Genomic DNA, 15,965 nt, shown 5'->3' on the forward strand with positions numbered 1-15,965 from the left:
TTTTTTTATGGATTTGAAGATGAATTTTTCCTTGTCAAATTTCAAATTCTAATACCCACTTTCAGTTCCAATCAAGAAACTCACAAATTTCAAATTCTAATACCCACTTTCAATTCCTAACAAGAAATTTGGGCTGCTACTATAATCGAAAAAATTTCTGTAGCAGAAGTTGTAGTATCATTTTTCAATATCGGATTGAAAGTATTTTCCATTGAGGTGAAAGAAATTAAAGGATTATCATTTTCTTTCTTTTGGTTATGTTGTCTATTTTTAGGAAAGATTTGAAGGTGTTAGTCATGAAAAAGTTCATTGTGGATTAAAAGTGAAAAAAATGAAAAAAAAATAATATTTTATAGGTAATTGTCCATGGAAGCCATGGCAAAATTCAATTGCAGAGGTTTAATTTTAGAGGTTGGTAATGGTTAGAGAGAGAGAGTATGTGATTGTAATTAACTAAATTACTTATTAATTGTATTGAATTCTATTAAGAAATGACAGTTGTCAAATCATTTAATTTTGACCTCTTTATCTGCCTTACACTTGCCTCTAGGAAAGTGAACACACTTGCTGTGCCACATCAACACTTAAGGGTGTTAATATCTCTGTTCAAAATACTTCAAGAGGGTAATAGGATATCCGTAAAGTATTGATGTATAGTTGAGAATTGCGTAATAGGTTGAGGGGGTATTTGGTTGTTTTCTCAATAATTTAATGATATTGTGGATCAAAATGAAGAAATTTATTTGTTAATCAATTAAATCGAAAAAATTAGAATATATGTATATATATAATTGATGGACACGACCTTTTAGATATTCACACTTAAAATATTATGATAGACATTATAGTATTTAATTTGGATAAAGGGAGAGTTTAATTATTGTTCAAAGTTAAGAAGGAAATTTGATTTTTAAAGCAAACTTGAGGGGTGAAAACGATTTTCACCCTTTTATTTTTATACGTAATATGTTTTTTTTAATAATATTATTACATTATATTTGAGTATAACTGTTATACAGGGAGAGGCGGAGGAGTTACTTTTGTTAAAAATAAATGTTTTTATAATGAATGTCACTTTTTTTGGTTTGATTTATTGATCGGTTCAATTTTTGCATATCTTGAAAAAATCGATTTAGGAGAGTTAATTTTCCAAAAAAATAAAAATTCGCTATAATGAATGTCACTTATAGCAAGATACAATATTGTTATAGAGAAGTAAATATAATATGGAAAATCGATTTTGAAGAAGATCAAACCGTTATAATAAACTATTTTGTTATAACAAGGTTTGACTCCTCTAGCTTGCAATTTGATAATTTTATCCCAAAAAACATAAAGAAATATTTTTGCTCTTTTATCAAATCAAACTTTTTATTCTCTTATTTGAACTTTTTTCTTTCTCCTATTTGGACTCAAACTTGTATCAGAAGAAGTTTTTTTTTAGACCACCCTGACTTGTTTTTAACTTGTTTTAAAATGTAAGAGAACTTGTCAATTCAACAGATAACAGAGAAAAAAATGTCAAATAAATAAAAGTGAAGTATGTTTACAAAAGTAAAAGTGAAGGTTTTGTATGACATGTGTTTATACTAGGGCAATACTGAAGACCTACAAATTGGACAACATCTCTTTCCGTTCAACAGCCATTGCTTTAAACAGCTATCGTGATATTCATGTTGACATTTAAGAGTGACAATTGTCTCATCATTCTCATATTTGCATTGGCAAATAACACATATTTCTCCTCCATCATCATCATCATCATGATCAGTAGTAGCGCGATGAATTCTTGTTTTCATCATAAATCCTATAAACTCCTCCACCTTGGATTTGATGCTTGCCACATAGTTACGGAATTTACTTGTTGCCTGATTATAGACGTCACCCCTCAAGTTTGGATTATTGTCATCAAACGAACTTTGTCCGTTATTTGTACGATGATAGTTGTGTGGATCACCAATGTGATTATTTGGTTGACTTTGGGAATTTATACGTAACTGATTTTCACTTGTTATTCGATAATAATACCCCATGTAATTATTCGTCGCTGTAGCATAGAAATTCCTCGAGTATCTGTTATCATACCAACGTGGATAAGCCATGTTTCTTGAAACGTAGTAATTTGGCAGAGGTTGATCATTCGGGGTGAATTGCAAAAAGTTATGTGAATTCGAACTCATGATCGATCGATCGATCGATAACACCAAAAAGAGGAAGAAACTATATATGTATGTGCTTCTAAATTCACAGAGGAACTAATTAATTAATTGGTAGTACTAATGAATAAAAGTTAGTTCAACTTTTGTAGAGAGCAAATACTAAGCAGCAATGTGAATTTATAGATTGTGAAAGAGGGGATAAGCAACTACCATTCCTAAACCGGACAGAAATTGGACCGCGTTCAGGTAATCATTTACTTACTAGGATTAGGAATAATAATAATAATATTAGTATTTTATACTAAATATGAAAACAATGTAAGTCAAAAGTTAATTTATAATTCCAAAAGTGTTTTTTCTTTTGTTGAGAAATAATCTTTTTTTTTTTTGAAAAATTAATCGTATGACGAATTCTTAAAACAAAACAGTTTTTCTATTGTTGAGAAGAAACTAAAAATTTCTACTTCTTTAAAAAATAAGAAGCAGAAAATTATTTTTTTGAAAATTAAAATATGCCTTACATACATATAATTTATCAATATACCACTTATTAATTAATTAGAATATCTCATAAGTTTGGTTAAGTTTCATTCAAGAATTTTATTTTTTTATTTTTATACAATAAATTGCAAGTATAACTGTTATAGAGAGGCGGAACTTCACGGAAGATTTTTTTTTTATAAAAAAAGTAAATGTTGCTATAATGAATGTCACTTCTATTATAGGTGCAATGTTATTGTAGAGAATTAAAATATAATCGAGAAAATCTATGGACACAATAATCTTTTCTCGTGAAGGTGTTCATGATTCGGTTTGGATCTGTTATTCGTTAAAATAGAAACCAAACAAATTACTCGGTTTTTAAATTTCTAAAACCAAACCAAACGAAAAAATAACCGTCTGTTTGGTTCAGTTTTTTTTTATTCTTTCGATTTGAAAGTAATAAATTTTTGAAGACATACGTATCTCGATAGACAAAGACCTAGTACATGAACAATCCATAGGAAAGCTATTGTGGATTTAATTAAGCAATACTAGAGTTATTATTACACGAACAAAGTGATTCAACTAAGAGAAAGTGTCACTATCTTATGTGGGGTAGAGTAGGTAAATACTAAAGTAATGGATTTGGACTTAGGGTCGTAATAGTTGAACTAAAATTTAAGTGTTGGGCTTGAGAAAATGGTAAAGCTAACGACTTAAGTTAATTAAAATTTAACAAGGTATTTATATTTTATTTTATGATTAATATATATATATATATATATATATATAAATATTTCTCGGTTCGGTTTGGTTATTTTTGTGGTTTATTTTTAGTAAAATCAAAACCAAGTCAAATAATATCATTTTTTAAAATTTAAAACCAAATATAACCAAACCAAAACAAAATTCAATTTTTAATATGTTTGGTTCGAATTGTGGTTCAGTTTGATTTTTTAACCATAACCATGAACAACCCTAGTTTTGACCATCACAATTTAAATACAATATTTTCCTTTTAGATATTCACACTCAAAATGTTATGACCATATGATAGACATTCTTAAGATTTAATTAGGATAAAGGGGAGAGTTTGATTATTGTTCAAAGTTGAGGGAGGAGTTTGATTTTTAAAGCAAAGTTGAGAGGTGAAAACAATTTTCACCCTTTTATTTTTATACATAATATATTTTTATATAATATTATTACATAATATTTGAGTATAATTATTATAGAGGGGCGGAAGAGTTATTTTTTTTATAAAAATAAATGTTTCTATAATGAATATCACTTTTATTATAGGTACAAAGTTATTATAGAGAATTAAAATATAATAGTAAAATTGATTTAGAAAGAGTTAATTTTCTATAAAAAAAATTAGAAAAGAATGTTGTTATAATGAATGTCACTTCTAGTAAGATATTATATATGTTGTTATAGAGAAGTAAAATATAATATGAAAAATCGATTCTGAAGAAATCTAGTAATCATTATAATGAAATATTTTGTTATAACGAGATTTGATTACTAGGGGTGTGCGGTGCGGTTCGATTCGATTTTATGTATTATCGGTTCCGTTTATCAGTTTTTAAATACGCTAAATCAATAAAAAATCGATAAGAGATTTTTTATCGGTTTTCGATCTATCATTTTTTTATCGTTAATAGTTCGGCTTTCGATTTATCCAATAAGAAAATGCTCATAAAATAAATATATGACTTCTCACATTTCTAATAATTTGGCGTGATACGATGAAACAAACAAATCAGTTGTAAATGTTTTGATATAGTGAAACAAGAAAGATAATATTTAATCATGTAGATTGTAGTGTAGAGTACTGATAAAATGTTTAGCTATGTTAAATTACTAGTAATATTTAACATTTATGAAAGGTAAAGTAGTAAATTACTACCGTCTTAAAGAGTTATCGATTTACCCCACCTAATAGGCTAAAACTAAAAATCGAAACTGAACCGATAATCCAATAAATTTATTTTATAAAACCATTAAAAATCCATTAACCCAATAACATTTTTTTCAATTCAGTTTATTGGTCGATTTGATTTTCGCACACCCCTAATAGATCGCAACTCGATAATTTTATCCCAAAAAACATTTACTTGATGTTTTATTGAAATATTTTGCTCTAATTTTATCAAATCAAACTTTTAATGCTCTAATTTGGACTCAAACTTGTATTAGAAGAAGCTTTCTATCCTGAATTGTTTTAAACTTGTTTTGATTGAGTTCAGATACTAGTTTTCTGTCTCATTCATGTCGATCATATTTTGGAGCATATTCAAAGGAGTTGGTAGTTATGTTAAATTGGTAAATAGCTGCTAGTACTATATATTTTTATAATAGTGAAGTAAAACCTACTTTAAATGTTTTCGATCATGAATGTAAATTAAAAATATAAGAGAAATTTGTCTATTCTAAAAGTTTAGTTTTCAACAGAAAAAATGTCAAATAAATAAAAGAAGTGCAAAGTGAAGATTCTGTACGACATGTGTTTCTATAACGGTAAAACTGAAGACCTACAAATTGGACAAGATCTCTTCCCCTTCAGCAACCATTCCTTTATACAGCTTGAGTGATATTCATGTTGACATTCAAGAGTTCCAATTGTCTCATCATTCTCATATTCACATTGGCAAATAACACATATTATTTCTTCTCCATCGTCACTACCACCACAATGAATTCTTGTTTTCATCATATTTCCTATAATCTCCTCTGTAACCTCCTCCTCGTCTTCGTAATCGTCGCTTTCCACAACATCTCCAAATAAGTCTCTCAGATAATCGGAATCATAATCGGATTCACTTTCATCAACCAGTCCACTTGTTGACAGATAATAATTATAACAAAAATAATCATAATAATAATAATAACACTCCATGTGATAATTCATCATGGTAGCATAGAAATCGCTCAAGTATGGATCGTAGTAATTTGGCGGAGGTTGATAATAGGGAGGATAATCTGGTGTGAATTGCCAAAAATTATGCAAATTCGAATTCATGATCGATAACACTAAAAAGAGGAAGAAACTATGTATGTGCTTCTAAATTCACAGAGGAAGTAATTAATTAGTAATACTATACTATTGAATAAAAGTAAGTTTAAGTTTTGTAGAGAGCAAATAGTAAGCAGCAATATGAATTTATAGATTGTGAAAGAGGGCTAAGCAACTACCGTTCCTTAACCGGACAGAAATAGGAATATAATATCGAACAGTGTTCAGGTAATCCTTTACTTACTAGGACTAGGAATAATTATAGTAATAATTATTATAATATTATATTTTTTACAAACTTTGTTTGGATGGTTGTTACGTTTTATTATTTCATAATATATCGTATTGTGTTGTATTGTATCGCACTATACTGTTTTAATGAATATACAATGTTTGGATAGATTGTATCGTTTTGTGTCGTTACATTATGTTCACACATTCATAATTTGAAAATGATAAACCTACGAGGAAAGTAGGGTGCGCGGTAGAGCTACTATGAAAAGTTAGAGTAAAAGATGAAATATAATTATTAAGTAATAAATAAAGACGGAATGAAAAGAAAATATCAAGGTAACAACGCCATTATACCAAATCGATTGTTACATAAAATAGATTTTTTCGTCGTTACCTAACGATGAATTTAAACTATACATACAATGTAATAAATAAAAATATTATATTTAAAATTAACTCTTTTTGTGAATATCTTTTGATGAAACTCGTTATAGTGACAACATTGTCTAAAATTTTATGATTGTTATTAATGATGTATTGTTGTTATATAGAGAAAATGATCAAAATAGTCCTTCATGTATAGGGTTTGAATTATTTTGGTCCTTAATCTATACCATCTTATCTAAATAGTTCTTAATGTATACATAAAAAGTATCATTTTGGTCCTAGCCCTAAAAACTAACTGAAAACATAAAATAAAACTGTTAAGTTGAACTGTGGGTCCCACACTCTTCTTCCTCCCTCTTTCTTCGCCATTGCTTCTCCTTCATGTTCTTTTTTTTTGGCCATTTCTTTTACGATTTCTGCTCTCAAAATCCTCTCATATTCGACAATGAAAGTGATAATTTGTGATTGATTGTAATTAGCTTCCTTGAAAAGTTGTCAAGATCCCCTTTGGACCTTTGATTTTCAGCCCATGATCAGATGAGAATTCTGTCAATGCAATTAGATCCGGAAGGTCATTTTTCGTCTAGTAGGATGGTTGGTTTGGGTTTCTAGGCTTCGTTTTGAGTTTGTGCAATTAAGCGTTTTAACTTGGAAATTTAGTCAAAGGTTTGACTTCAGTCAATACACTTGGTAAAAAGTGATCGGATGAGAATTCCGTTAGCGCGGTTAGATCCGGAAGTCATTTTTGGTCTAGTAGGATGGCTGGTTCGGGTTTCGAGGCTTTCGTTTTGAGTTTGTGCAATTAAGCGTTTTAACATAGAAATTTAGTCAAAGTTTAACTTTAGTCAATATTTTTGGTAAAACATGATCGGATGAGAATTTCGTCAGCACAGTTAGATCCAGAAGATCATTTTTGGTCTAGTAGGATGGTTGGTTTGGGTTTCGAGGCTTTCATTTTAAGTTTGTGCAATTAGGCGTTTTAACTTGAAAATTTAGTCAAAGTTCGACTTCAGTAAATATTCTTGGTAAAAAGTGATTGAATGAGAATTCCGTCAGCGCGGTTAGATTCGAAAGGTAATTTTTGGTCTAGTAGGATGATTGGTTTGGGTTTCGAGGCTTTCGTTTTGAGTTTGTGCAATTAGGCGTTTTAACTTAGAAATTTAGTCAAAGTTCGACCTTAATCAATATTCTTGGTAAAACGTGATCGGATCAGAATTCCGTCAGCGCGGTTAGATCTGAAAGGTCATTTTTTGTCTAGTAGGATGGTTGGTTTGGGTTTCGAGGCTTTCATTTTGAGTTTGTGCAATTAGGCATTTTAACTTGGAAATTTAGTCAAAATTCAACTTCAGTCAATATTCTTGGTAAAAAGTGATCGGGTGAGTATTCCGTCAATGTGGTTAGATCCGAAAGGTCATTTTTGGTCTAGTAGGATGGCTGGTTTGGGTTTCGAGGCTTTCATTTTGAGTTTATGCAATTAGGTGTTTTAACTTGGAAATTTAGTCAACGTTCGACTTTAGTCAATATTCTTGGTAAAACGTGATCGGATGAGAATTTCGTCAACGTTGTTAGATCAGGAAGATCATTTTTGTCCTATTAGGATGGTTGGTTTCGGGGCTTCCATTTTGAGTTTGTGCAATTAAGTGTTTTAACTTGGAAATTTAGTCAAAGTTTGACTTCAGTCAATATTCTTGGTAAAAATTCATCGGATGAGAATTTCGTCAGCTCGGTTAGATCCGGAAGGTTATTTTTGGTCTAGTAGGATAGCTGGTTCGAATTTTGAGGCTTTCATTTTGAGTTTGTGCAATTAGGCGTTTAACTTGGAAACTTAGTCAAAGTTCGACTTTAGTTAATATTCTTTGTGAAATGTGATCAGATGAGAATTTCGTCAGCGCGGTTAGATCCGAAAGGTCATTTTTGATCTAGTAGGATGACTGGTTCGGGTTTCGAGGCTTTTATTTTGAGTTTGTGCGATTAGGCGTTTTAATTTGAAAATTTAGTCCAAATGGTTTTCCAACTGTTCTCAAATCTGCCAAGCCTATTTATGTCATTAGTTGCTCAAAGTCTAACTTCATAATCCATAACAGGATTACCATTCAATTATTCTTCACTCCTTAAGAATTGCATTAATCTTCCATTACTAACCAAATGACGGATGGATTTATTACCTCCAATGCTGACCATTTCAATTGTGTATGATAGATAGATAGTTGTGACACTTCATCACTTCTAATTAAAAACAATCAAATACATTATGAGGAATAGATAACTTGACGGTGCATTAGTTGTTCTTTAAAATGTTAATCTGTCACTTTCACCAACTATCAATCCAAAGGATCTAAATCCATGTCTTTGTCACAATTACTATAGTTTGCCTGCCACTTCCAACCTGCTAGTGCTTTCTTAATGATGTGATATTTTTTATTTTAGAGCACCTCAACTACGTGACTATATAAATTAAGCTAAAGGAGAAAGCATTCATGAGGAAAGAATTCACTCACACATAATTCAATATTAAAATATTAGACACATCTTCATTTAAAGTGAATGAAACTTACATAATTCATTGTTGAATTTCAAAAGCTGGCACATACAACAAAGACATATAATTACATTTTTTTTTCAAAAGAAGTATTTTTTTTTTGTAACATTATCCTTCTATGACAAACACCAAGCTTCAAAAGTTGAATACCACCCCCAACAACATATAATCAATTGACAAAATAGCATCTTAGTACTTTGTATTTCTGACTGGATCTTTGTGATTACTCCAACTGCTGAATAGTCTGCGAGAAAATAAATGTTCAATATAGTCTCAGAGAAGAAGAAATTAAAAACACCTTGGAGAAGATGATGAACTTACCGTTTGGGTCAGCGTTTTGAGCAATCTGAAGAGCATCTGAGTTGGCTACTTATAAAAACATTAATGTTGAACCTAATCATGCATTTGTTATACAAAAACAACCTACTTTAAGCCCACAACATTCACATATATGTACATTTGTGACATTCTACTAAGTAACAAAAAATCCCATTATGGTTAGACCTTACAAAATAGTTACACAAAAATCATTCAGTGATTTAAAGTTTATCATTAATAATCATCCATATCATACTGTGACGTAAGTTCACTGATGCTTAAGAAGAATTTCATCCTCTTTATATCTTTAGTAATTCCCATTGCTGCCTTGACTCGTTCAACTGAGTTGTATATTTCAAATGCAGGGGATTCAATAATAGAAAATATCTTACCACGAATATCAGATAGATCTCGCTCTCCTAGCTTGTCAATTAAAGAAGGCATCCTCTTATCATGGCTTTCAGTGAATTGTTTCATCACCTCCATCAAATCTTTAATAACAGTCTCATTATCATCTTCATTTGTTTTTCTTTTTTTGCATCTACCTTTTTCGTTGACTTTAGAAGACGATGCTTTAAAATTATTCTGAGATTGATGGGTTTCACCTTTTTGAGTTGTGAATGCACTTTGTGCTGCTCCAATTGATTCATTAGGTTCATTTTGAGCAGTAAATGGACTTTGTGTTGCTCCAGTTGATACATTAGGTTCCTCTTGAGCAACTTGATCTTCTCTTGTGCCTGAAACATCATCTACGTTGACAACATCAATAGGAAATCCCACAGACGTGCCATTAGTAATTTCTTGAGCTTTAATTCTTTCTATTTCTTCAATAACATCATCTGGCCCTTCGACAAACTCTCCAATAGCTCTATCCTTGCCAAATATCTCTTCCCAGTTAGCAAATAATGGACATTTTTTTAAGTTCATTGACTTGACATAAGGATCAACCTAAGAAAATAAAGAACAAGTACATGAAGTAATTGATAATATTCCAAAGACAAAGATCCATTAACCAAGAGAAAATATAAGTAAGTAGTAATTCCCTAATGATTTAAAATAAATATAAATCACCTTTATCAAGTCATCCTGTAACATCTCACAATTTGAAATAACTAGGAAGAAGCTTATAATTGGAAATAGTCATTTTTGGAAAGAATTAAAGTCTGGAAATTTGTTTAAGTTAGGAAAAAGTTGAGTTTTGGTCAACTTCAAACGACCATAATTCCTAGCTCAGGATGAGTTAGGTGTACTACTAGATATGGTTGCAAAGCTCTTGGAAGGATTTTTACAATGCCGCCAAGTTTGTGCAAATCCGAGTTTGTATGAGTGAGTTATTCCCTTTGGAAGTTGGGCTATTGGAATAAGAAAAGTCCAATCCAGATTTTTAAGGGTAGTTTGGTCTTTTCCTTACCCTTTTATTTTAATTTTGTTTTTAATTAATTAGGGGCCTAAGCTGAATTAAATCTGTTTATGCTTTTGGAAAAAGGGTTAGGGTTTTTGGAGAAGAGAAAAGAACAGGAGAAAGAAGATAAATCGCCAAGATCGTCGAAGTTTAACTTGTGGAATTCGTCGGGGGTGATCCTTACCAGGTATGTGAGATCTTTTAGTGATGGGTTAGTTCACCCACACACCAACTTATTTCAATTCAGCGATTTTGGGTTGTTTACATGTTAAAAAGTAAAGTTCTTGAAGGATATCGTTAAGTTCTTGATTGGTTGTGTTGTTGAAGTTTCTTGTTGATTTGATTCGTGTTTCTGGGTGGATTTTCGAGTTAGATCTGTTGTAAGTTGAGAGTACTAATGACCCTAAGTGTTTGGGAAAAAAACTAGGGAAGATTGGAGGGTTTAAAGATGAAAAACGAAGGAGAAAAGTCGGAGTTCACCTGGGGAAAAGTGGGGCGTCGCGCCAGCCAGCGCGCCCCAGCATGTTCTCTGAGGTTTGAGGCCTGGCTCCCCATGCCTCTCAGAGCGCCAAGGATGCCAGTGCACCCCAGTCCTCCCCCATCTTTTCGTACTTGTTCCTAAGCGATGTACCTATGTTTTTTAGTTGATTCCAACACTCTAAGGTGCATCTAAACATCATGAAATCATCCATATACATGAGATCATGAACCTTGAATCCATAATCCAATTCAAGCAAAGTTAAGATCAAAGTCAAAGAAGTTAAGAGTCAAGTCTAGAAGTTAAGAAGCAAGTCAAAACAAAATTTCTTAAAGTTTTCAAGAGTCTTTAACAATGTTTTAAATTCATTTTAAGACTCAAGTTTTCAAGTTAAGCAAAGAATAAAGAGTGGAGTTCATTACTCAACAAGCTATTAGGGAACTAAGTATTCCCAAAGAAGTTTATAAATGTTTTCACATTTGAGCAAGAAAGGGGAACATCAATTTCAAGAGAGCTTTTAAGCTAAGTTTTGAGTAATTACCTCAATTCAAAGAAAGAGTTTTGTTTTTACAAACATATGAGCTAAGTATATTTTGGGAGTATTATTGAGCACCGATATGGGGATGCGAGTTCGTATTAACTCATGTCTCCATAAAATCATGTAGCCATCATGGGTAGTAAATGATCATACTTTTTAGATGACTCGTTAAGATGCTTTTAGCATAGACTAGTGGATATACTAAGTTAAGCGTTCTATATGACGGCAAAGTATATGACAGTTATGGCAGCGTGGGCAAGACGTTGTATCACCACTTAGGCTCATAGTGGTGGTTGTCGATTAGAGAATCTCCCATAAAAGTTATATTACTTTTATATATAAGTAAAGTTGAGTTTGTTATTGCTTTATCTTTAATGAACTAAGTTGTTTATACTGTTTTACAAGCTTTATATATATATATATATATTGCATGTGTCTTATTGTTTTATATTGAGTTCAGTTATTAATGAGTTGTACAAAGCCAATGTAAGTGTTCCTTCTTACTCTTTTCAAGCTTAAGTTGTTGTTTAACATTCCAACTCGCATACTTGTACATTCAATGCACTGATACCAGTTGGCCTGCATCTTTTTGTGATGCAGACGCAGGTAACCAGGATCAACTTCCAGCGCCTCGTTGATCCAGTTGAACACTCAGAGTTAGTGGTGAGCCTCCTTGCATTTCGGAGGACTCCTTTATTCGCTTTCTAGTTTAGTTCATTAGGATGTTGTGGGGTTTGTCCCAATATCCATCTCCGCTGTTTAGAGGCTTCATAGACAGTTAGTAATTCAGTTGTATTTACATTATCATTCAGATGTTGTTTAAAGACTGTGTTGCCATTTTGGCTAAACTATTATTTCTCAAGTTATGCATGAGTTATATTTTCTTATGTTTAAGTCGAGTTAAGTAAGCCAGACCAAGGGTTCGCTTGAGGCCAACAATGGTCTTCAAGTGCCAGCCACGTCCAGGGTGTAGGCTCGGGGCGTGACACATCCCAAGCTTTTGGATCATCAACTAAGATACTTCCATCACTATATTGGAGTCCTAAACCACTTCAACTCTTTTGTAATGATATGGTTGCATAACTCTTTTTCCATGTTCTTATTTTAGAATCAACATGTGGTAGAGATTTCAATCCACAGTTAGGATGGCGAGCATTCATGTAGTGTTCCAATTCCATTAAATATTCATGTCTAAATGTTCCATTATATCCTCTTCAACCATTAACACACAATTCTTTTAATCCATCTACAAGAGTAAGTTCCTCTTCTAGAGTCCATACCCTTCGAGATGAAAGTGTTGATTTTCTTGCCCTCTTTCTGGACGTGTTAGATGTTGCAGCAGTAGAACTAGCCATTTCAATCAATGAAATTATAAATGAAATCACAAGTAATACTAAGTTACAACTTACAAGTAAATTATTTCAATTATAACCAAATAAAATGTAATACAACTTGATTGATCTGGAAAATTAATAATGTGAAGACATATATACAAATTCACTACTTATATTTAAAAATAATAGATATACATTGAGATTCACTATTTGTCTGTACAGACAACAATGTGAGACATACAACAAATTGACCATTCGTTTTCACAAAATAATAAAAGCTATTACATTTTATAGTGAACGAAAAATAAAAAATAAAAGTGCATAAGCACACCAAAAGTGACCATATAGTTTAAAATTATAAAGATTGATTTCCCAATCTTTCATTTCATATAGACTGAACTAGTTCATCCCTCCAAGTGGTCCACTCATCAGATGCTTCAATTGTATTAATATTGTCATGTTCATGTTGATTTTCCATGTGGAATTTCATTTCCACATCTAAGGGGTCAACTTCCATCTTTATTCAAATGAAATTGTGTATCAAATAACATGCACTAATAATTTTATTGTGAATCTTAACGGAGTACCACAAAGGACTTCTAAGAATTCTCCAACGTCCTTTTAATAGTCCAAATGCTCTTTCAATAACATTATGCATCCTAGCATCCTTCATATTAAAGAGCTCTTCTCGACATCGAGGTGATGGATTGTCACCCTGCCAATCCTTTAGCTAATATCTATATCCTCTGTAAGGAGACATAAATCATTTCCATTTGTATATCCTTCATCGCGTAAATAGTAATTGCCTAAAAATGTAAACAATAATATAATTACTTTAAATATTATTCTATTTTGATGACGTAGAAATAGACAAGGGTCTGTCTATTATTTAGCATACCCCGAGGTATATTCAACCCATTTCTTCTTACAACAACATCTTACAATACGCAACCATCAGTGGTTGATCCCTCCCAACCAGGTAATACATAAATGAAGTTGAGATTTCTATCACAAACCCCCAAGACATTAGTTGTTATATCTCTTTTCGTGTTCTGTATCTTGGCTTATATATTCCTTCAACTCTAATGGAAATGTAAGTACCATCCAATGCACCAAGACAATCCTATAAGATAAATTCAACTCTAAATACTAAAGGACTATTAAAAATAAAAATACTTTCACCATAATATTTCAAGTTTGTTGTAGTAAATCAAATGTTAGATTGAAATTTACCTACCTTAAATCATTTCCATCGATCATCAGTATCATCTTCGAGCACCGTATTAGGTTTAACAAGTAACACTGGAGTTAGTTTAAGAATAACTCTTAGACATTCATTAAAGGCTCGACTTACACTCCACTACGATCTAATATAATCAACTTTGACATACCTCTTCTTTTCGTGATGATATAAAATATTTAAGAACATTGCTAACTTTTCAGTACTCTACATATTTTTACTGTCAGTCAACCCTCCAATATTCTTGGCTAAGGAGGCTAAAATGTGAAAGACATTTCTATCCATCCTAAGCTTGTCAATACATACAATATCATTGTCATAAATGAGAACATTTAGATGAGACAAGATTTTAGGAATTCTAGCATTTATACAATATCGAATGACCCGCTTATTTCTAGATTGTTTTCTTAATAACATGTTGTAAATAGCCATAAGAAAGTAAATAAAGACAATATACGAATGCACCACAATCTCCTCGACGATCATAAAGCATTCAACATCGCACAATTGTTGAGAATCCATTTACACCTATTTTCCATTTAAAAATTGCAACATCATTATCAAATTGAATCCCAAAAGAAAAAAAAGTATCAATCATGTTACTTAACTAATTATTGCAGACACATTGTGTATAATAGGAAAGTAATTGCTGGTTTCATACTAGAATGTTTAATTTTATTAAAAATAAATAAATGAAAAGTAACATTGAAAAACAGGGTAAAATGTTTATTTTTGTTTGGCTTCAATAACTAGAATACTAATACTATTTTGTCAAACTGCAAATACATGTTCATCTTTTGCAGTTTTAGAAGCTAAAACAACTAAACTTAATGAACCCATTTTTAGAAAGCACGATTATTGAACAAACAAAACAAAATCCATATCAAATTTGGGTGTACTCAAACATCAACTTAACTAGAAAATACTGAGAAGATCTAGAATTTCATTCGTCTCGTCAAATTAACAAGAGGAAAAACACAAAAAGAGAAAACAGGAGGAGAAGAAGAAGAAAATAAAAAAAGATTAGCCAAATTTTGAGTTTCAGAACTTCTAACCTCAAAGAAAGAACGCCAGATTGAAAGTTTAATTTTTCAATCTATTTGCCTGGAAGATGAAGAGTCATTCTAGATCTACAGATATGGAGAGAGAGGATCCGAATGTTTATCTAAAAAGAAGTGGTGTATATTTCATTGAGAGTGAAGGGTAAAATTGTCAATTTATATTTTTATTCAGATATTAGTTATTCAGGTATAACTTATTCCATCTTTTACCCTGCATAAAAATTGACTCATAACTTAAACATGTATTAGTTATGTGGCTTTCTATTTTTCTAACCAAATATAGTATTACGTGTGTTGAATTTTATACTTTGACAAAAAAATGCTACCAAACATGGAAAAGCTTATACAACATTTTATACCTAAATTTTATACTTTGAATTGCTTTAGTTTTAAACTATTCATAATCAAAGTTAATTATAATTTTTGAACAATAAAACATTTCCAATTTAAAAAGTATAAATATTATTTGGAAAAATTAAATAAATACACAATTTAAGATTTCATAATCTCTAAAATTTTCTAACATTTAAAAAATTTACAAAAATCTTTTCTTGGATACGTCCCTATCCCTGTAACATATCATTTGCAATGTATCAGACAATCAAGAAATGAATCCGAAAACAATGAAAAATTCATTTTTTTTGTAATTGAATTTATGAAATTTCGGTACTTAATAATTCTTATAAAAATCACCCGGCTTACTCTGTAGCTGGCCCATAGCAACACCCGACCCGGCTTTCATCAATTATTCAAAAATCAAAACAATAAATATT

General features: G+C 31.2%; 1 protein-coding gene across 1 annotated transcript; it reads right to left on the bottom strand.

The window, feature by feature from the left end:
* Window positions 1-5,157: 5,157 nt before the first annotated feature.
* On the bottom strand, window positions 5,158-5,667 carry LOC125816602 (probable E3 ubiquitin-protein ligase ZFP1). The gene has a single exon (XM_049496216.1). It carries the CDS (start codon window positions 5,665-5,667, stop codon window positions 5,158-5,160), a length of 510 nt encoding a protein of 169 aa, XP_049352173.1.
* Window positions 5,668-15,965: the final 10,298 nt, after the last annotated feature.

Source organism: Solanum verrucosum, unplaced genomic scaffold, assembly GCF_900185275.1.
Source record: "Solanum verrucosum unplaced genomic scaffold, falcon-dt-bn FXZP01000261.1, whole genome shotgun sequence".
NCBI classification, from domain to species: domain Eukaryota; kingdom Viridiplantae; phylum Streptophyta; class Magnoliopsida; order Solanales; family Solanaceae; genus Solanum; species Solanum verrucosum.

Coding starts and splice junctions, on each gene's coding strand:
- LOC125816602 (XM_049496216.1), bottom strand. CDS start 5,667: ATGAATTCGAATTTGCATAATTTTTGGCAATTCACACCAGATTATCCT.